General features: G+C 52.1%; 1 protein-coding gene across 1 annotated transcript in view; it reads right to left on the bottom strand.

The window, feature by feature from the left end:
• Window positions 1-3,385: 3,385 nt before the first annotated feature.
• Window positions 3,386-20,762, bottom strand: part of Ky (kyphoscoliosis peptidase) — a 51,580-nt gene continuing 34,203 nt past the window's right edge. Inside the window, exons 8-11 of the mRNA XM_004664342.3 lie at window positions 20,179-20,296; window positions 9,813-10,001; window positions 8,068-8,258; window positions 3,386-4,443 (exon numbers count right to left, since the gene is read on the bottom strand). Of these exons, the coding sequence (XP_004664399.1) occupies window positions 3,548-4,443; window positions 8,068-8,258; window positions 9,813-10,001; window positions 20,179-20,296 (1,394 nt within the window). The 3' untranslated portion in view covers window positions 3,386-3,547. The remainder of the gene's footprint in view (window positions 4,444-8,067; window positions 8,259-9,812; window positions 10,002-20,178; window positions 20,297-20,762) is intronic.

Below are 20,762 nucleotides of genomic sequence, written 5' to 3' on the forward strand. Positions count from 1 at the left end.
GCCTTCATGTTCTTCAAAGGCATGTGAGCCATCGAGGGCTGGAGCTAACCTAATTATGTTTTCTTTAATGTGGAATAGCTATTTGCCCGACATTCCATTTGCATCTTACCATCACATTCAAATGGCTGGGACATTGATTTTTTTTTTTTTCTTTTTTCTTTCTAGAGTTCCCTTTGAACATGAAAGTGTTTTTTTTTTTCTTAAACTTTTTTTTTTTTTTTCTCCTTGTGAGAGCAGTGATAAGGATGGATCGATAATTACATTGTTGGGTAAAAATGAATATAAATTTTATTGAAAAAACACCACCAGCAACAATGTGGGAAAAGCATATTCCACAGCCGCCAGCCCACACAACCCAATACACACATGATAAGAAATAATCACCTCTTAAGGGTCCTAACTGCTTATTCCAAAGGAAAAGACGTTACAGACCTCAGAGAAACTGATGCAGCCCGCAGATACACACTGCCTTTGAAAACTTCTGCCCCCATCAAGCCATGTGGCCCATAACGTTAACTCTATGTTTGCTGTCGGAGGGCCAGTGTATTTCAGGAGTTAATTGGTGTCCAGAGAACCTAACCCTTCCAGTGGACTTGGCACAGAAAACTTCACACCACTGGAGAAACTTCTCTCATTTTTCTTAAAGTCCTTTTGAGAATCTCACAGACTTTTCTTGGCAACATGTTCCTCTTGCTCTGAACAACAGGAAGTAGTTCTCTATGTCTAGCCTAAGCCCTTCATGCTTCAGTTCATCTATTTACGTCTCTTTAATCTCAGCAGGTCCGTGAGGAGTTTGTCCTGGTGGGACAATGTAGCATATGGAGAGCTCAGTGATGACAATCAGGCTGAGAACAGAGTCCAGCTGCGCTGGTGGCATTTCTGAAGCAAGTGGAAGTTAATTGCGCCCTTCTGCCCCAACTGTCCCTCTGACTGCCTTACCACGCCCCACCCTGGCACCTAATCTGGGGCTTGCTGGGCAAAATGCTGAGTTTGATCAGTTTCAGCCCGTCATTTGCATAGCAATGAGTATGATCAAAGCTTCCCCATTCATGCCTATGTCCAGGCACCCCCCTCCCCCCCCCCCCCCCCCCGTCCACCCCCCCCCCCCCAGCTCAGGAAGGGATTTCCGGGCAAAATATTCTTAATTCTTACCACATCCCAGGGTTTGTCACCATGCCAGGCAGTCTCCCAGGCTCTCCTCACAGCTTGTGCATAGCAAAAATAAGCTCGGTGCATACAAAGAAACTAGGAGGAAGCACCAGCCATTTTAACATAAACATTTCAGGCATCTCTCAAGTTTTGAGTTAAAAGGCCTCGAGGAAGTAGGCAGCGACGGTATTGACACATCTTAGCCACCAGGGGGCGCGCGCGCCATTCCATCGGCGTCTGGGACTCGTGGACCAGTGGAGGACAAAGATGCGGGGTGGGGGGTGTGTGTGGTGGGTGCGTGTGTGTGTGGGTGGGGGGGAGAGTGGATTTGAATAAAAAAGCCTTCGAAACGCGACTCCAAATTTTCCAGCCTGAGCAGCATGTGCGTAAAATTCATGAAGATTTGCTTTTGTTTCATGTATCTTTACTTCAGGGGAGAGAAAGGCCGGCGATTGAGTCTGGCTGTACCTCCTACAGCTGTCTTTACAAAGGGGCTGCCTGGTTAAATGAGGAGGGCGGGGCGGGCAGATAGATGACCAAGGGGCACTTGGAGAGGACGACCTTCCCTCCGCTTCGTGTGCTGGGATCTGCGCTTGTGCCATATACATGTACATGAACGTGTACATGTACATGTATGTATATAGCTGGGTGGCCAGTGTTGCGTCCAGTGACTGACGGGACGCATAGGAGGCACTTGATATTTTGATGAAACACAGCGCATCTCGTTCAGCTCATGAGATCAAAGTGTGAGAAAAGGCTGCTTGCAGGGTGTACAAGCTCCTGTTTCCCTGGGGCAGAGTGTTGGCACCTCCCGGGCGTTTGTGCATTTTTCAGGCTTGAGCCATGTGGCGCTGGGAGGAACCTAGCCTGGCGGAGGGTGCTGGCCACAGACCCAGAGCAGCTCAGCCTCCCAGGGGGTATGCCCATCGTAAGCAAGGCCCCAGGGTGGTGGCAGGTGGGCACTGGGTGCCCGATTGAGGCAGTCCAGCTCACAGGGACTTGGGGTCTTGAGATGGGAAGAGGCGGCATCACACAGCCCAGGAGTTTGTTGGGGAGCCACCGCCCTCCCGTGTGTCTGCCTGCAGGGATGGTGTGGCTGTGACCTCTCAGGGGCGTTTCTCAGGCTTGCCTGCGACAGCTGGTCTTGCCATCAGCCGTTGCCATGGCAACACCAGCCTTGGGCGCTGTTGAGGGCCAGCTGGGCAGCTGAGCTTTCTTGGGACAGGCCAGAGCAACCGAGAGGCCCTTGACCGCTTCCCACTGCCTCCTGAAGAAGGCGGAAGTCGGGGAGGAAAATGTCTTTCATCTCGGAGAAAGACAGGAAGGAAGATGGTTCATGATGGGGCCTTTTTCTGCGCCAGGCACAAAAACTGCTCCCAGGGCAGGCAGTGGTCCCCTAAGCTTGGTAGGGACCCCAGGACAGGCAGAGAGTTCTATTGTCATTCAAGCGTCCCTGAACAACTGTTGCTCATTCACCTCCTCTGCCCACCCAGGGCCCTGTCTGCCTAGCAGGTATTTAAGGCTCCTGTGAAGGTGGAGGCTCAGCCTGCTCTCAGGTTCCAGCCGAGCTCTGGTGGGGACATTGAGTCAGGCCTGTCTCTGTTAGGCTGGGGGTTGCAGGACTGCCAAAGGCATCACTCCATTCCTGGTCCCTGCCTCGGACACCCGTGTGTGCACGCTGCTACTGCTTTCTACTCTGGTCACATCCCAGCAACCTGCAGCTGGCTAGGCTTGCCATCTAGGTTCTCCACCGCATCTTCTTTTTTTCTTGGGGGGGGGGTGATCTTGAAGAGCAGGAAGTGGTTACAGAAGCAGCAGCAGGAAAAAGGAAGACGGTAGCTCCACCCGTGGCTGGGGTCCCCGAGGTTGTGGAGGATCACCCGGGCGCTACTTGGAAGGGGCTCTCTGACTCAACTAGGGCCCCCTACGTCAGGGCTAAGGAGGAGAATTCTCTTGAGCATCCTGCAGCCAGTTTTCCACCTGGACAGCACGCCGGCTTTCCCACATCAACCCTCACCACGACGAGGCGCCAACACAAGACGGGGCAGGGGCCCGAGGGCGCACAGTTCACAACACCCTAGATCGACATAGCACCTTTTCTTCTAACTGGCCTTCGCCTCTGTGCTTCCGGCCACAGCCACCACCACACTGAGCGTAGCTTATAGGGACACCAGCAGCTCAGTGCCTGTGGCCGAGGAGGGCCGGGGGGGGGGGGGGGGAGTGAGAGGGGAGGTGGGGCGGGGCGAAGGGGAGAGGTGTGGGGGGGAGACTGAGGCAGAGGCCTAGAAGTGATTTCATGCAGGTCAGTGTCCTGGGTTCTCTGCACTTCCCTAGAGCCCTTCCCGGGGCAGAGCTGCTGGCCCTGGCCCTGGGAGGCTGTGGGGCGGGGTGCAGGCCCTCACTGGGCACTCACTTTATATTTCAGGATGTAAGAGTAGAAGTTGTGATTGGCGTTCTCCAGCACCATGACGTGCACCTCGTCGCAGCCCGCTGTGCTGCAGCTCCCTTCCCAGTAGCCCTCGGGGTTCAGGGTCAGGGGCCACGTGTCCTGCCCCTTCACCAGGACTTTGGCGATGCCGTGCAGCTTCAGTTTGAAAGGCACGTTCCGGTTGGCGGGCAGCACGCCCGACAGGGGCTCCAGCAGCTCATTGTTCTGCCCCCAGTTGCCGAAGCTCTCCGGGAACACGGGCCAGTTCACCTTGGTGTTGCCGCAGCACAGGAGGTAGTTGAACACGAAGACGTAGTTGCCCGCCTCCTGCCTCTTCTTCACGAAGATCTTGAGCGCAAACTTGCCGGCGTGGGGCAGCTGGACCCTCAGCTCGGTCCGCTTCTCGCGGTGCAGCTGGAAGATGTAGCGGCGCTGCGTCTCCTCGGTGATGGGGCCGCCGTCGCCGTGCAGCGACGCCAGCACGCTGACGCCTTCCTCCACGCCGAAGCTGACCGAGCAGCGCCCGTCCCTGGTGTGGATGATGGGGTCGGGGTGGGAGGGTTTCAAGATGCCCATCTGCTCCGAGAACCAGCTGGGGCCCACGGGCTGGTGAAGCTCAGCGGGCAGCCGGACCCCGAGGTCCACGTAGTTACACTTGATGGTGTATTCCAGCACGGAGCTGTAGATGTCAGAGTTGCCTTTGGCGAAGATCTGCAGCTTGTGGGTGCCCATGGTCGGGGGGAACACCTCCAGCTTCATCCCGTTTTTCCGGAGGCTCAGTAGCCCGTGCTCCTGCCTGCCATTGAACATGAACATGAAGAGGGTGGGGGCGCAGCTCTCGATGGTGATCGTGGCCTTGCCGTTCACTGTGGAGACAGAAAGTCAGGGGGCAGGTGAGATGGGTCCAGCGTAGGCTGGTGTGCTTGCTGGTCCATGCTTAACAACTAACTGGCTCTCAGGAGGAAAAGGGCTCTGACTTCCCACGCTTGCTTGGGTGTAAGTAATTCCACCAAGGTTAGTTTCACCAGTGTGGTGTCGCTGAACGTGGCATACGGCAGGTGACGCACACCGCTGGGAGGATTCTTTGGCTTCCTTGAAAGAGCTGATAGGGGCAGGAAGGGTGGCATAGTGGTTAAGGCGCTTGCCTGAGAAGCCTGAGGATCCAGGTTGGATTCTCCAGATTCCATGTAAGCTAGATGCACAGGGTGGGGCATGCATCTGGAGTTTGTTTGCAGTGGCTAGAGGCCCTGGCTGTCCATTTTCCCTCTCCCTCTCTCTCCTCTTTAATAAATAAAATAAGATAAAATAAAATTAAATATTTAAGAAGAAAGAGCTGATAGCTGGGGGTGGGAGGGGTGTTAACAAGAGTCTGCCCTTAGCCATATCTTCTTGGAGGTTTGCCCTGACTCCAGAACTGGTAAGAGGTTCCAGGGGCAGGAAGGTTCCTCTTCCTTCAAGTCTCAGGTCTTGCTTTCACACTCCCCCAGCAGCCTGCATAGTGGTATCAGCAGCAGTAATGCTGACATATAACTTTGCAAACCAGCTGGCCCTGGGAGGCTGTGAGTGGGGTGCAGGCCCTCGCTGGGTATTGGAAGGGTTTCACTTCAGAACACTGTGCCCAGGAGTGGGCGTGGAGTACTTTCCCCGTTCCCTACCTCCCCCACACCTGCTTCTCCCTTAAGGGGACCAGAGCTGTGTTTCTGGAAAGTCAGCATGTGAACCCCTTCTCCCTCTGCCTCCCCATTGGCCTGCAGTTGCTTCTTCCTGTCTCCATCCTTATTTCTTAGGGACAGGTGGCCAGTTTCCTGGGCTTTGCAGCTCATGAGGACTCACCTGGCCCTCTGTTTCTTCGGGACCTCTGTTTTTTTGTTAGAAGATGGTCACCTGCCCCTGGCCAGAGCAATGTGCCCGGCCTTTCTTAGGCAAAAGAAAAGGCCATCTGGTCCACGGTCACTAGAACCCCTTCCTCCAAAACCTGGTATGGGCTCGTCCTAAAGCTTAGCTGTAGAGAAGGCTGCCCGGACTCCTTGGGTGATACTGACCTCCTGGGAGCCTCTCCACTGGCCTTGGCTTTCTGTAGAGAGCTTATCACCATTACAATGAGTTGTGTGAACACTTGGGTATAATCTGTCCTCGTCTGGGCTGCGGGCTCTTTGGGAAGAGGACTACAGACAGAGGTTGCTGAGTATCTGGAAGATGATGCAGAGGGAGGTACTGAGGGCCCTAGTGACCCTCTGAAGGAGCTATAAATGGCCTCTCTCTGTCCTCCTTCCTCTTCCTTCCCTAAGCCCTGAGCACTCCTGCCCTTATTGGCTCATCCCTATCTTGGGGCTTTCTTCCCACCCTTACTTTTGATCTTTTAGTCCCCCCTTTTTTTGCTTCTTTCTTGTCTTTACACTTTAAATTTTATTTATTTATTGTGTGTGTGTGTGTGCGCGTGCACACATGTGTGCTAAGTGGTAAGCGTGCACGTGTACCACAGTTCATGTGTGGAGGTCAGAGGACAGCTTTGGGGTGTCTGTGTCCCACCTTCTTTGAGACAGGGTCTCTTGCCACTACAGATAACCTGCTGGACTGCAAGGGGATGTCACCATCTGGCCTGTGACTTCAGATTCTCCCGGCTCTGCATTGGGATCACACTGCGTGTGCCACTTTGTATCCAGCTTTATGTGGGTGCTGGGGAACTGAACCCAAGCTGGCAGGCTTTTCAAGCAGGTGACTTTAACCATTGAGCTATCTCTGCAAACCCTTGTTTTTACACTTTAAGCAGATCACAACCAAAAGAAATATATATTTTTTCAATTATGCACCATGAAGCAGAAGCAGGTTCTAGATTTCTTTTAAGGAATTTGGTGTCTATATATACATGTATATTTTGAAGCAGGGCATCATTCACTCTGGAGCTCACTCTGTAGCCCAGGCTGACCTCGAATTTACAGTGGTTCTCCTACCTCAGCCTGGCTTGGTGCTTTCATTTTTTTAACCTTTTTTTTTTTTTAATTTTTTGGTGTTTTGAGGTAGGGTCTCACTCCAGCCCAGGTGGACCTGGAGTTCATTATGTAGTCTCAGGGTGGCCTCGAACTCACTCTGCCTCCCAAGTGCTGGGACTTAAGGCGCGCATCACCACACCCTGACCTGGCGTTTACATTTTCGTGCCCCTTGAAAAGGTAAACTTAAACCAGTGACATTAGTGTGAAGTTGTGGCCTGGCTAATTCTGTCCTGGGGTTTAATGGTCCATTCACAGGCCTCCTCTGAGCACAGCACTGGCCTCTGAGCCAGCAGCTGCATGCTGTAACTTGAACAACCTCAGGCGGGGACTGCTGGGTCTGTAGCTTTACAGAGCCCACGGGGGCTCAGCTTCCCTGTGAAGGAACCCCGGGGGAGGTGGGGGGCTCATGTTGGGGCACCTGCTTCCCTGTGGCCCCACCATCTTGCAGTATGGAGTGCAGTCAGCCCTGCTTGACCCCAGTTGAGCGCTGTTAGCTCAGGCATCTTGTTCCAGATGAATGAAGGAGCGCCCCCTGCTGGCGGCCCGAGTTGGTGCTTTGCCACAGTGGGAGATGGGTTGACCCGCCTTTCTGGGCCTGGCACAGAGAGGCAGACTGACGACAGAAAGCCCTTTGCGGCCCAGGACTGCATGCAGTTCCGGAACCCCAAGTCTGAACCCTCAGAGTCAGTTTCCGAGGTCTTCTTGTGGTGGGTGGAGAGCCAGTGTCAACCCAGGCCAGTTAGCCACGGGCTCACAGCTAAGCTCGCTGCTCTGCCCATTCTGGCCCCCAGCAAGCGGACAAGTAAAGTCCAGGTCCTGCTTCCAGAAGGGAGGAGTCTGAGCAGGCCAGGCTGAGGGAGCCCCGTGGAGCTCTGCAAGTCTAGGAGATGTTTTACAGTGTCCCCTCCACTTATCTGTCCCCACTTCCTGCAAATTGCTATGTAGTTATTTCCTCAGGACTGACACATTCCCTCTTGGATAGGGAAGGGAGGCTTACGAGATTCAGGAAGCTGGGGCTGGAGAGATGGCTTGGCGGTTAAGGCATATTTGCCTGCAAAGTCTAATGACCTGGGTTTGATTCCCCAGTGCCCACCTACAGCCAGATGCACAAAGAGGTGCATGCATCTGGAATTTGTTTGCAGCTGCTGGAGGCCCTGGCACACCCATCCTATCTCTCTGTTTGCAAATAAAGGAATAAATAAATTTAAAAGAAAGACCAAACTTACAAGGCTTGGGACTCTTAGAAAGGTTATAAGACCCACAAGGCCCCTCCTCCCTGAGGTCCTATAGTCAGGGACCATTGCAAGTTGGGTAAGGAGCTTGAGGGGTACAGCTTTCTTGACACCTCCCTCATCCTAGGGTGGGCTTTTCAGCGACACAGCTATCTTTGCATCACCCTGTAAGCAACCTCACATGTACGTGTTGACTTCTCAAGGCAAGGAACAGACTTCTCTATTCCTACGGACGGTACCCTGGCCTGCCCACCTGCCCATGGGTTACCTGTTCGGATTATGGGGGTGTCCGGGTGGGCACTGAGCATCCCCTTGTTGTAGAATTCGCTTTTGTGGTACATATTGTTCTCAAACTGCCTCAGAGACTGAGGAGGCCTGAGCAGCTGCCAGTTCTTATTGTCTGGGAAATGGTCCTCGATGAACAGGGCAGGGTGGGTGAGGAAGTAGAATTCATTGTAGCTGGAGGGGAGGAGCGGAGGAAGAGCTGGTTAGGAGCTGTGTGGGTGAACAGGCCCAACTCCCCTCCCCCAGATCTTCCAGGTGGCCCCTCTTGTTTTCTTTTATTTGAGAGAAAAAGAGGGGAGAGGGGAGAAACAGGGACAGGCAGAGGGAGAGAGAGAATGGGTGCGCCAGGGCATTAGCTGTTGTAGTTGAAAACCAGGCGCTTGCGCCACCAAGTGGACATGTGTGACCTTGCGCTTGCCTCACCTTTGTGCATCTGGCTAATGTGGGATCTGGAGCGTAGAACATGGGTCCTTAGGCTTCTCAGGCAAGTGCCTTAACCACTAAGCCATCTCTCCAGCCCCTAGGTGGCCCTCTTGGTTCTTCCTTTAGCTGACACAGGACAGCAAGCAGCATGTCATTTGAAATCCCATGTGCCATCCTAATGTGGGCCCTGGAGACTCCTCCCCAGTACGTGCTTCCACAGCCTGGAGCCAAAGCAGGATCTGAGGCTCCTTCTGAGACAAAGCCACAGCTTGAGCACAAGGCCTGCTCTCAGAGCCCTAGGGTGTCTGGGTGGGGGGAGGAAGTGGCTTCCTGTGCTCTCAGTGCCAAGAAGACATGATCCGAGAGCAAGATAGGAAGGTATGGGCTGTGACTCCGGGCAGGCAGTGGGGCTTTGGGGGTGGGGGGGGAGGCGAGGTGCCCCGTGCTCTGCTTCCAATGGACTCTTCTCGTTTCTGCCCCTGGGGAGCTGTGCACTGAGGGGTTTCTGAGGATCCTTTCAGTGCTCTGAGGAGCAGCAATGAAGCCCGGGAGAAGAGGAGGCTCAGCCTTGGGCTGCAGGAGGCTTTGCTCTGCCCAAGGGGAATGGTGTTCAGAGTAGCAGCGGTGTGTGTGTGGGGTATGGGGTGACTGGGCACGGGGCTTGCACTGGTCCCGAGTGAGGGCTGACATCCCAGCTGCGCCACCGAGGGAATGCGTTCTCCCCTGTTATGTAAGCGTCCTGCGTGGCTGTAGGTCAAGGCCAGGACGCACCAAGGCCCGCAGGGAAGAAAGGGCTGAGTCTGCACCCCGGTAGCCCCAGTGTGGCTGGGCACCCTGCACAGTACTCCTTCCTGCCACCTGTGGCCCCTTCCTCTCCCCCAAGCACAGGACAGCTTGTGTCTGAGGAAGTGGGAGGAGAAAATTCTAGCATCTGTATGTCACAGTGACAGCAGCCCTGCTGGCAGTGACAGAGGCGGCTCAGCCTTGTGTCTCCTTACCTGTGCCCTTAGGGCCACCCCAGGGTTTAGGTGGAAGGAGACACAGGGAGCCAGAGGAGGGCCCTAGTCAGAGGAGGAAGAGTAGGCACACAAGTCTGGTTTCCCACAAGTGGCCTAGAGCTAGCTCCCAGCTGGGGGGTGAGGGTGGAGTGGGGGATGGGGTGGGGGGATGGGAGCAGCCTGCAGCATTGTGAGGCCGCCCGACTTTCATTTCTCTCCCTTCTGATCTTTTACATCAGGTGCCTCCTCCAACCAGGCGCCTCTCCCATGCCCACCAACCAGACCCCAGGACGGAGCCAATACTTACAGGAAGGTGAATTTGGAGGTGGCAGTGTCCACCAGGCCACTGCCCCAGGTGCTGTCCAGCAGGTGCCATCGCCCCTCCAGGAACACAGCGTTCCAGGCATGGTCAAACTCTCCGGAGAAACTCTGCCCTGTCTTGTAGCCGAAGCCCTTGGAATAGCCAGGCACGGCCATGCACTGCACACCAGCAATCCTGCGGGTGGGACACGGGTCTGAGAAGGGACCCAGGCTGGGGGCATGTTTGCAACCTCTCAGTCCTCTCTCCTCCTTTCTCCTAGCTCTCACACTCACACTCACGAAGAGCGGGTTTTGAGTGCTGAGCACTGGGGCAGGACACAGCGCGGGCAAGTCCCGCCGGTGCGGACCGGCTGCAGTCCCCCCCCCCCCCCACCACCGTCTGTTCCTCCCCTGAGACTGTTCACATCACTTCCGAAATGTGTCCCCAGAGCCTGCTTGACATGATCCACGAGCAGCTCTTCAGAAGGAGAAAAATGAGGGCAAGAGCGAGGACGGCCTCAAGAACATGAGGAGCAGGGAAACCACAATGCTCTTGAAACAAAACTAACCGGGGGGGGGGGGGGGCGGCGGGGGGTTGGAGGGATGGCTTAGCGGTTAGGGTCAAAGGACCCAGGTTTGATTCCCCAGGACTCATGTAAGCCAGATGTACAAGGTGGTGCATGCGTGTGGAGTTGGTTTGCAGCCACTGAAGGCCCTGGTGAAGACCCCTTCTCTCTGTCTCTCTCTCTCTGCCTCTTTTCCTGTCTCTCAAATAAATACAATAAAAATAAAAACACTGACATGGAAAGGCTGCGCACAGAGGCTGGGAGATTGGGCTCCTCAAGAGAGAGCTGAGCCCTGTTAACAGGTTCTACCCGCCCATGGGTGTTTGCATGGGGACCTGATGGGTGCCTAGGCACCCTGCTGTGTGCAGCAGAGACCTCACTTGGCAGTTCTGTCCTTCACAAGCAGGGTCCAGGAAACACTGTGGTGCATGAAGACTGACTGCCCGGGCCAAGGCTGCTAGGCCAGCAGTGGAAATGTTCTTCAGGCTTTGTGTGTGCATGTGTGTGGAGTATATGCAGTGTGACGTGTGGTCTATGCATGTGTGTGCACACAGATAAGTGTGTTGTGCGCATGCTTAGGGAGGCCAGGAGAGAACTTTGCTAATCTTTGTTTAAAATATTTCATTTTTAGTTATTTATTTATTTGAGAGAAAGAGGGAGAGAGAGTGAGAGAGAATGGGTGCACCAGGGTCCCCAGCCCCTGCAAACGAACTCCAGACGCGTGCATCCCCTTGTGCATCTGGCTAACATGGGTCCTGGGGAATCGAACCTGGGTCCTTTGGCTTTGTAGGCAAACGTCTTAACCACTAAGCCATCCCTCCTGCCCTTTGCTGATCTTCTTTATAGCACAACTGTGTATTTCCTGGAGACAGGGTTTCTTCTTCAACTCAGAGTTAATATTGTTTTTTTCAGTCAGCAAGCCCAATAATTCTTTGGTCTCTGCCCTGCCCCCTGTCCCCCGTGAAGATTGAGGTTATAGGCATGCATGACTGTGCCTTGTTTTTTTACATGGGTTCTTGGGACTCGAACTTAAGTGCTTTCCAGCCCTCCCATGCTGTCATGCTTAAGTGGCAAGTGCTCATAACCAATATGCCATCTCTTCAGCTCTGGGGTATTTTTGACAGATCACTCTTATACCGTTCACCACCAAGCTGGTACACTTCCTGGGAGCCTATACTGTGGGCAGTGCATGCCATCTCTGGATACTAGCCATGAGTTACTGAAGCCTGAGGCCAAGGTTGTGGGTCCAAGAAAAAAAAAGTCCTGACGGTCCAGCGACCCCGACCAGGGTTGCTGAGGGATGGACAGTGTGTATAATGCTACATCCAGTGTGACCCGGGGGAAGCATCTGGCCCTTCCGGTACATCGGGAATGAGGGAAAGGTGCCTTTTCCTTGTGGAAAACCAGCATAATATAAACACAAGCCTATACACTTCTGCATGCTCAGGCCGGCCCTCTAATTCAGCTCCTTTGCATCCCACAAGCTTCCCTGCCCTCCACACAGTGGCTGGCCCAGGGGCAACCCTCTGATGTGCTGAGTGAGCAGTTCAGACATCCAGGGTGTGCTCTGTGGGGCGCCCCCTGGAGGTTGGGTCCTGCTGTGATCTGCAGCCTCAGTTCCTCTAAACAACGATGGATTTACTTACTGTAGGGATAGAGGGATGTTTCCCTCTGTAGGGAAATGTTTAACTAAAATTTATTCGGCTCTTGGACTGCATACTGCCGCTCTAAATCTATGCATCATTTGTTGGATCATCAAGGCAAAATGTGGCGCCACGAAGATTAACGGATTCCTGTTTCCCTGCCATCCAAATGGACCGTGCCGGAATGGCACCTTAGCTTTTGTTCACCTGCACAGTCACGCTGTGGCCACTCACGCTGAGATCTGTTAGGGGCATGACGCTTGGCGGTCCCTGACTTCTGCCCGCAGGGTCATAAAAGGGGGCTTAGGCCTCTTGGACTCTTCAGGGATTATACTAGCTGGGCCCCACGGACAGACACCCAAGAGATTCCCATGACCAAAGATTACCAAGAGATTCTGATGGCAGGATTTTCTGCTAGAAATAGTCTAAAATGAACCCCAGAACAGAAGGTCTGCCAGGGGCAGGAGGCCACAGGAGACAGCGAGCCTCTGAGCCCAGGGGAGAGGAGAGAAGAGTAGGCAGACCCCTTAGGCTGTGCTGGAGGGGAGGCGGGGCCAAGCAGGGTGCTTCTCTGCATGGGGAGACCTGAATATTTTGATAGCCTGCCGGAGAAAGCCAGCAGAGAGGAGAGTTGAGAGCATTGTCAAGAGGGGTGGGATGGAGGCGTGGACAGGAGCGGGTTTTGAACTGGGAGTCAGGGTTCTATCCTCTCAGACTGGGAGGGGAGAAAAAGACGTGAAAACTGGTTAGGGAGGTAAATAATGACATAATGTTAAAACTCTACAGTCAATATGGTATCTCCGTGTGTAAATATGCACATGCATGGAGAAGAAAGAGAGAGAGAGAGAGAGAGAGAGAGAGAGAGAGAGAGAGAGAGAGAGAGAGAGAGAGGGTCCTTTTAGTAATGGGATTATGGGTGATTTTAATTTATTTCAAGTTTTTCTACATTTTGAATAATGATTATGTTTTATTTTAGAGTCGAGGAAAAGAAATCAATACATGCTATTTAAATTATAATCCTTCAGTGAATTATTTCCCCGGTTGCTTAGGACATCCATGTGTATCCGTTTCAAGTGTGGCATGCAGGGTTAAGGGGCGTCTTGGGAACCGTGCTGTGAGGACAACGGCTCATTTTGCATCAAGGTTAACTGACTAGCAGATGTTCTGGGCTCTGGACCCAGTGCTCGCTAGTGTCGTCCTAGAGTTCAGAGCACCTGGGATCAAGGAAGGGAGAAACGGTTAGCATCCATCCGGGTCTCCCAGTGTTGGTGCCAAGTGCGGTGGGCACCATGTAGGTGGCCAGGACTTCCTGCTGTGAGAAGTCTATCCTGAGCAGTGCACCAGGGGACATCCTGCCACTCCGCGGGGCCACTGGAAGGAATATCTGAAGAAGCAAGTGGGGAGCCATAGTGAGCCTCCCCCAATCCAGGAACGTGCCCGAGGATGAGGAAAGTGAGTGGTGGGTTATCCACCTGCATTTCTCCAAGCTGGGGGGGGCGACTCGACCTAGCCAGGAAATCAGGACTCCAGTCCCAACTCTAATGGTCACCTTCAGTGCACCCTTGCCAGGCTCAGTATGGGCGAACGAGAAGGAGAGTTGACATTAAGTGATGGGGGGGGGTGGAGGATGGAGGGTGATGCGCCTCTGACAGGCTGAGGAGAAGCTGGAAGGGCCACGGGGAATGCCTGCGGCAGAAATAAGATGTAAAAATGAACTCAGCTGTGAGCTTATGCATCGCTTGAGTATGATATGAGGGTGTTTTATTACCTGGCAGCCATGCGCAAGATGAATTGGACAGCATGAGTCATAATGTTAAAGCACTATTGTCGATACTCCAGAGTCGTTATGCAAAACAAAGCAATCCATACGTATCAGACAATGATGGTGCAGCTAGCCGCTTTACATCCAGCCTCTGGTTGCCGGTCAGGATGACCCCTGACCCTTTCATGTCATCAAAAGACCGCGGACCGGGTTAAGTGGTGGGCCAAGCGCTGAGGCAGGCACCAGGACACGTCACCGTATGGCCACGTGGCATGCAACCAACACCATGATAGAGTATATTGTTCCCTAAACGAGGCTCGGTGGCTGCCTTGGATGTGTTCGTGTTTGGAGGGAGGGCTGATCTGCGGGCTGTCACCGCGCCGCCAGGCTGGCAGCAAAGCCCTTGGAACTCCGTGGAGGAGCTGAGAGGACGTGGAAGGCGTCAAGGATTTAAAACATTTCTACCTGCTGAAGAGCTTGACCAGCCATCCCCAAAATATGGCCAAAGGCCATCTGTTTAACAACCTCAAGCCACGGCAGGTGGCTTTTCCCTTCGGACAGCCTTGGCAGTGCCAATGCCACCTGCCTAACACAGGGCTGCTACCTCAAGCCATCAAGCAAATGTGTGTGCAAGGCACCTCGAGCAAGACACTCCTGGGGCACCCAGAGTGCTTAGCGGAGGCTCCAGCCCCATCTCCAGCAAGGACAGGATAGGGTTCAGGGACCCTTGCAACATTGTGACTGCAAAGGACTATGTGGCCATGCACTGGAGCCTGATGGAGATGGTCTGAGTTAGAGGTTCAAACAAGTGGAAGGCAGTAACATCCCCGGTAACCCTGAGCTGCCTTGGCTCTCAGGATACTTGTTGTTTCGTTTTTGTTTTTTGAGGTAGGCTCTCACTCTAGCTTGGGCTGGCCAGAGCCTCCAGCCACTGTAATCGAGCACCAGACGCCACCTTGTGTGCTTGCGTCACCTTGTGCTTCGGGCTTACGTGGGACCTAGAGATTCAAACATGAGTCCTTAGGCTTCCCAGGTAAGTGCCTTAACTGCCAAGCCATCTCTCCAGCCCAGGAATGTATTTCCTATGCTTAGCCAAGAGGCTGAGAAGCTATTATGAACGTATTTTCTTATCACTCCAAAAGATCCTTGTGTATTCGTTTGTGTGTGATCTATCTTCAGGTATTAACTGAGTAGGTGGTGGGTCAGGAGTGGGACTATTGTTTGATACTGAAATGGTGCCACCTATGCCACAGAAACCATGTAATGCAACTATAGCTAATGAGCTGCCAGGCCCCAGAAGCCATGTGCTTAGAAGGATGTACACGTAGGGGCATCCTACTCACCTTGGCCTCTGACCATAGTGGTCTATTTTGATCATCTCTCCACAATGTCTGAGAAGAAGTGGGGGAGGAAAGAAGGAATCTTGCCTGCAGGAGAGGCAGTGAAACATGTTTTTTTTTTTTTTTTTTTGTAATCTTGTTGAAAATGGTGTGATTTCTGTACCACAGTAATGCAAACAAACTATGACTTATCGTTCACAATTTCTATACCTGATTTCTTACAAATGTAACAGTATCTCTATGTTTCTGTGATGTGTTCCTACAACCCTATGGACAGGTCACTTGTAATCATGCTAAGTCTTACTCCATGGCCCTTAGAGGGAGCCCCACAACATGAAATCTCACTGGCCTTCTCTCTAGCAGGGCAAAGGTTATGGCTCAGAGATGGAGGCTACCTTTCTTGGGAACACTCAGCTAGCTAGTAACTAAAGTGAAATTGTGGGCAGCTGTCCCCAGGCGCAGTCAGGAGTTCTGGAGTTACATTAGACCTTCCTCTGGCAAACCAAAATTTTTTTTAATCTGTAAACTTGTGTGTGCACATAGAATAAAATTAAAAGATGGTTTGGTGTGTGTGTGTGTGTGTGTGCTGGAGAGATGGCTTAGAAGTTAAAGCGCTTGCCTGTGAAGTCTAAGGACCCATGTTGGAATCTCCAGGTCCCACATAAGCCAGTTGCACAAAGGTGAGGCAGGTACAAGGTTGCACATATCCACTAGGTGGCGCAAGCCTACGAAGTTGGATTGCAGTGGCTGAGGCTCTGGAGCAGTAGTTCTCTCCCTCCCCCTCTCTCTACAAAAGATGGTTTGGTATAGCTCTACATTCTCCTTTGGTGTGTCTATAAGGGGAGGAAGAGTCAGGGGTTTTATATGGCAAAATCTGATTTGACAGTATTTTGGTGATTCAAGGTGGGCTTGGTAATCCAACTATATGGAGGTTGTGTCAGGAGACTCACAATTTCAAGGTTGGCCTGAGCTACAGAGTGAGTTGAAGATCAGCCTGGGTAACTAAGTGAGAGCCTGTATTAAAATTAAAAATAAGAAAAGATTGGGGATACAGCTCAGTGGTAGCATTCTTGGCTAGCATGAGCAAGACCTTGAGTTTAGACCCCAGTATTACTAGAAAAAGAAAGTTATCCATCTTCTGGGGAATCCATATCTCCCAAGAGGTTTGGGTGGCCACTTCTCGCCTTTTGGGGCATTTGGAACCAAGTGATGCTTTGGTACCTCTGGTTGTCATGCTGACTGGTAGCTGGCATCTGTGCCTGCCTGCAAAAGCCCTTGCTTCCTGTGACAGCTTGAGGGTGGACAGAAATTCAACTGATCTATGATTGGTGACAACTGGCCCACTCAGTGTCAAATCCTCAGACCGGTAATAAACTCCTGGTTATCCAAAACATCCGGGAAATCTGCTAGCTGGTAGTGCTGGAGCCACGAGAATAGGGGAAGAGAGTTTCCGGGAGGCGCCTGGGGAGTCAGCCTCAGCCCTGGCAAGGAGATTGGGCAGAAACAATTAGGGCTGTGGGCGATTGTGGCATGAGAGGAGACATTCACGCCCGATGATAGAAAGTCACAGCAAGACCAGAGCAGCCCGAGCACTATCGAAACACTCCACATCGGCCACTTGGGGAAGCCAGTGAGTGAATGAATGATGGTAAGAATGTAGCCGAACTTCCTACCAAATCACTTCATTAAATCCATTCTTAATGACTCTACTGCTAAGAGGAAAAGAAAGCACCAGCAGGAAGGACTGATGGCCGTGTGTGGACGACTCTTGCTCTTCAGGCCACCCTGACAACCAAGCAGGCCTAAGTCGTCAAGTGGATTGCTTGTTTTCCGTTATTAAGGAATCAGCTTAATGAATTTGCCAGACTTTTGGCAGTTATTCCAGAGGTGGAGGGAATTAGGGAAGCGATGCGTGGATGCGTTACTGATCTTCAAAGCCTACGCTAAAGGAATGTGTGGCACCGGAGCTCTTGTGACGCATCCCGGGCAGTGCTAGGAGTGTGTTTTAATGAACAGCTGCAGGCCAGGATATAGATGCCCGTTGTTAAGCATCTGGATCAGGCCAGAAAGCTGACAGGTTCATTCAAGGCAAGTGTCAATTTTCTGAATCTATAGGCTGGCACATTCTGTAGGAAAGTGCCATGAAGTAAAACTGCTCCTATACTTGAGAAAGACAGAAAAGATTTTTTTTTTTTTTTAAAGAAGCCACTCCAGCAAAGCCTAAGGACCCAAGTTTGACTCCCTAGAACCCATGTAAGCCAGATTATCTGCACAAGGTGATGCATGCTGGAGTTCAAGTGCAGTGGCTAGAGGCCCTGGCACGCCAACTCTCTCTCTCATAAAATAATTTATTTTTAAGATAAATAAACATTCTAAAACAGAAGCCACTCCAAAGTCAGGTGAGCAAACCCTAGACTGCTTGCTCTCACTCAGCTAGACTGTTGAGCGGTGCTGGCAGCGTGACCCCCCAATGCAGAGATGAGGAGACGGGGCCTTAAGAAGGTGATAGCAACTGAACAAAACGAAGCGGCGCTCGGTCAGGGACTGCGCCTAGGTTTTTCTGGCTTTGCAGATGGCTCTCCCACAGCATGCTAAGAAACTTCTAGTAAATAAAGAACACTTACGACCAAAAAAAAAAAAAAAATCCCAAGTACAGATGTTTTAGATGAAAACAATTATGTTTTGAAAGATGCCAGGCATGCATGGCCCTGAAAACACACTGGTGTGTTACTTTGTTATTTGAAAGAGAATATACAAGGCTGAGAGGACTATCCTGCCATTCTGTAAGTGTCTGTCGAGGGTCTATCGTGTGTGGGATTCTCAGCTGGGTATTCATAGGGGAGATGGAAAGATAGGGAGCAAAAAAGACACTTAAATGTGTAAGGCCTGAAAGACATGAGAAACAAGGGAGCATGGGGAAGGCCTATGTGCTTAGATTGAAATCTGGAACAGAATAAGATGAATGTCACCAATGACATCTCAAAGTCGTGGAATTTATAAATTTTGTACAGTGAGTCAGTTTTTAAAATCTAAAACATGTATTAGCAGAGCATGGTGGTACACACCATGGCCTCAGCACTTAGAAGAGCAACCTGGACGATATACTAAATTCAAGGCTAGCCTGAGCTATATAGCCAGACCTCACCTCAAAAATCCACGGACTTGGGCTGGAGAAATGGCTTAGCAGTTGGGGCACTTGCCTAGAAAGCCTGAGGACCCAGGTTCGATTGCCCAGATTCCAAGTAAACCAGATGTACAACGTGACGCAAATGTACAAGGTCACACACGCACACAAGGTGGTTCACGCACCTGGAGTTCTATTTCAGTGCTAGATGCCCTGGCATGCCAATTCTCTCTCTCTTTCTATCTCTTACTCTCTCTCTCTCTTACATAAAAAAGGCCAGTCGGTTGGGCCTGCTTTAAAAAAAACAAGCCATGGACCGAGGATGTAGTTCAGTGGTAGATCACTTGTCTACCATGTGCAAGATTCTGGGTTTGATTCCCTAGAACTGTCTTAAATCAAAGATATTAGATGATAGCATCCAGTGTGTACAAGGTGTGAAGACATCAAAGGAGGGATAGAGTGGGACCTTGGGGTGGGGAATGAGCATGAGGAGCCAGAAGTGTGTGGGGTGTTGAGTGACTCAGGGCTGAAAAGGTGATTGAAATCAGATTTTGGAGTCCTTGGTAAGACTGTCTTATCCCAGGGCCCGGGAAACCTGGGCTGGGAGGCCCAAAGGCAAAGGGGGCACCTGGATCTAGTGGTGCAGATGGGCAGTGAGACTGTGGAAAAGTAGAGAAGGCTGCTCCAGAGTAGGGTATGGGGCAGCCAGGGTACAACCTGACCCGGCTGCCTCTAAGGCTCAGCTCTCAGAGGTGAGGGATGTTCAGAAAAGTGAAGAGCTGGGCCAGAGGGCTGGGGCAACTTGGGGTCCAGGTACGTACTGTGCTTGGAAGTGGTGAGGGCAATGGGGAAGGCAGCAGAGCTGGGAGGTCAGGCCAGGAAAGGGTTGCATGTTCTCTCAAACAGAGTACCCCGCGGCTGCCTGACGAATGTTGAGGCATCACAGGCTGCTGGCCTGTAGACCATTCGTTTCTACACTTGCTTTGATGAATGCCACCTGGAGTCTTGGAGGCTGACATTGGGGGCCCGAGAAGACCTACCCAACATACACAGTCATTTCCTGGGGAAGGGGCTCTGTGGTGCCCCTGGGCAGCCAGCTTGTTTCTTGGAGAACCCAGAAGACCTCAGAAGGAGGGCGCAGGAAGGAGGAAGCGGGAGGTCAGCAGGGCTCCTCCAGCCTGGAGCCTGTCTTAGTTCACTGGGAAGCAGCACGGCCTATTGTCCTACTCAGACTGACAGGTCAACCCCGGGCTCAATCCCACAGCCCTGGAAGTAGAGCCCCAAAGACACTGAGAACTGCCATCTGGTTCCTCAACTTTCCAGTGGATGGATCTTTGCGCTACAATTTATTTTATTTTATTTGGGGGGGGGGAGGCAAATAGAGGAGAGAGAGAGAGAGACAATGGGTGCTCCAGGGCCTCCAGCCACTGCAAATGAACTCCAGATGCATGCACCACCTTGTGCATCTGGCTTATGTGGGTCCCGGGGAATTGAACCTGGGCCCTTAGGCTTTGCAGACAAGTGTCTTAACTGCTACCTCATTTCCCCAGCACTCACTACTTTTTTTGTATCACCCCAAAGAGGTGGTACACCAGCACGAAGCATAGCCCTTCAAAGTCCCCTGACATCAGCGGTTACTGTCCGGGTGCACCCGGGCCTGCCATACTTTTAACCTTCAGCTGCAGGGAGATGGGAGAATTTTGGGAAAAGGGCTTTTTATAACCAAATTATCTGTGTGCATTTATCTGCCATTATGCTAATGCATCACAAAGCCAGCAGATGGTACAAAGTCAATTATGCTGGCATTAAAAAAAAAAAAAAGGGAGAAATTGACCTTTTCAGAACACACTTGGATTTCGGAGTGGAGTTTGCAAACTTGGGCCTCAGGCCTGGCATGGGGGCAAAAGCACGTAGGGCTGTGGATGGAGAAGGATATACCTGCACATTCTTTCAAAGAGTCCGGCATAGCCGTCGCAGTTGGTCTTCTTGGTCCGCAGGATGTCAGTGGGTTTGAAGGCCTGTCGGTCCTTCTCCTGGGCAGCCTCGACATCGTACTCTGGAGGGCAGAGGAGGGAGCTGTGAGGATGCAGGGCCCTTAGGTGACCAAGGAGGGTGTAGAGAGAAGAGGAGGCTTCAGTGTCTGTAGCAGGGTCCCTGCCCCCCGCTGCGTTTCGGGCCTCGGATGGCCACGGGGAAGCAAAAGTGTGATGAATGGAACCAAGTCCCCAACCTAGCCTGATCTCGACCTGCCATTAATTTTTGTGAAGGTAGCAACAGGAGGGGTAAGGCCAAGCCAGAGAGCCACCTCCTTCTCAAGGACTGAAGAGACACTGTGTGTGTGCGCACATGGGGCCGGAAGCAATAAACAAGTCCTACTGAATATCCTATTTTTTATTAAATATTTTATTTTAGTTATTTATTTGAGAGAGATAAAGAGAGAATGGACGCGCCAGGGCCTCCAGCCACTGCCAACGAACTCCAGACGCGTGCGCCACCTTGTGCATCTGTCTTACGTGGGCCCT

Source organism: Jaculus jaculus, chromosome 17 (genome assembly GCF_020740685.1).
Source record: "Jaculus jaculus isolate mJacJac1 chromosome 17, mJacJac1.mat.Y.cur, whole genome shotgun sequence".
Lineage (NCBI taxonomy): Eukaryota > Metazoa > Chordata > Mammalia > Rodentia > Dipodidae > Jaculus > Jaculus jaculus.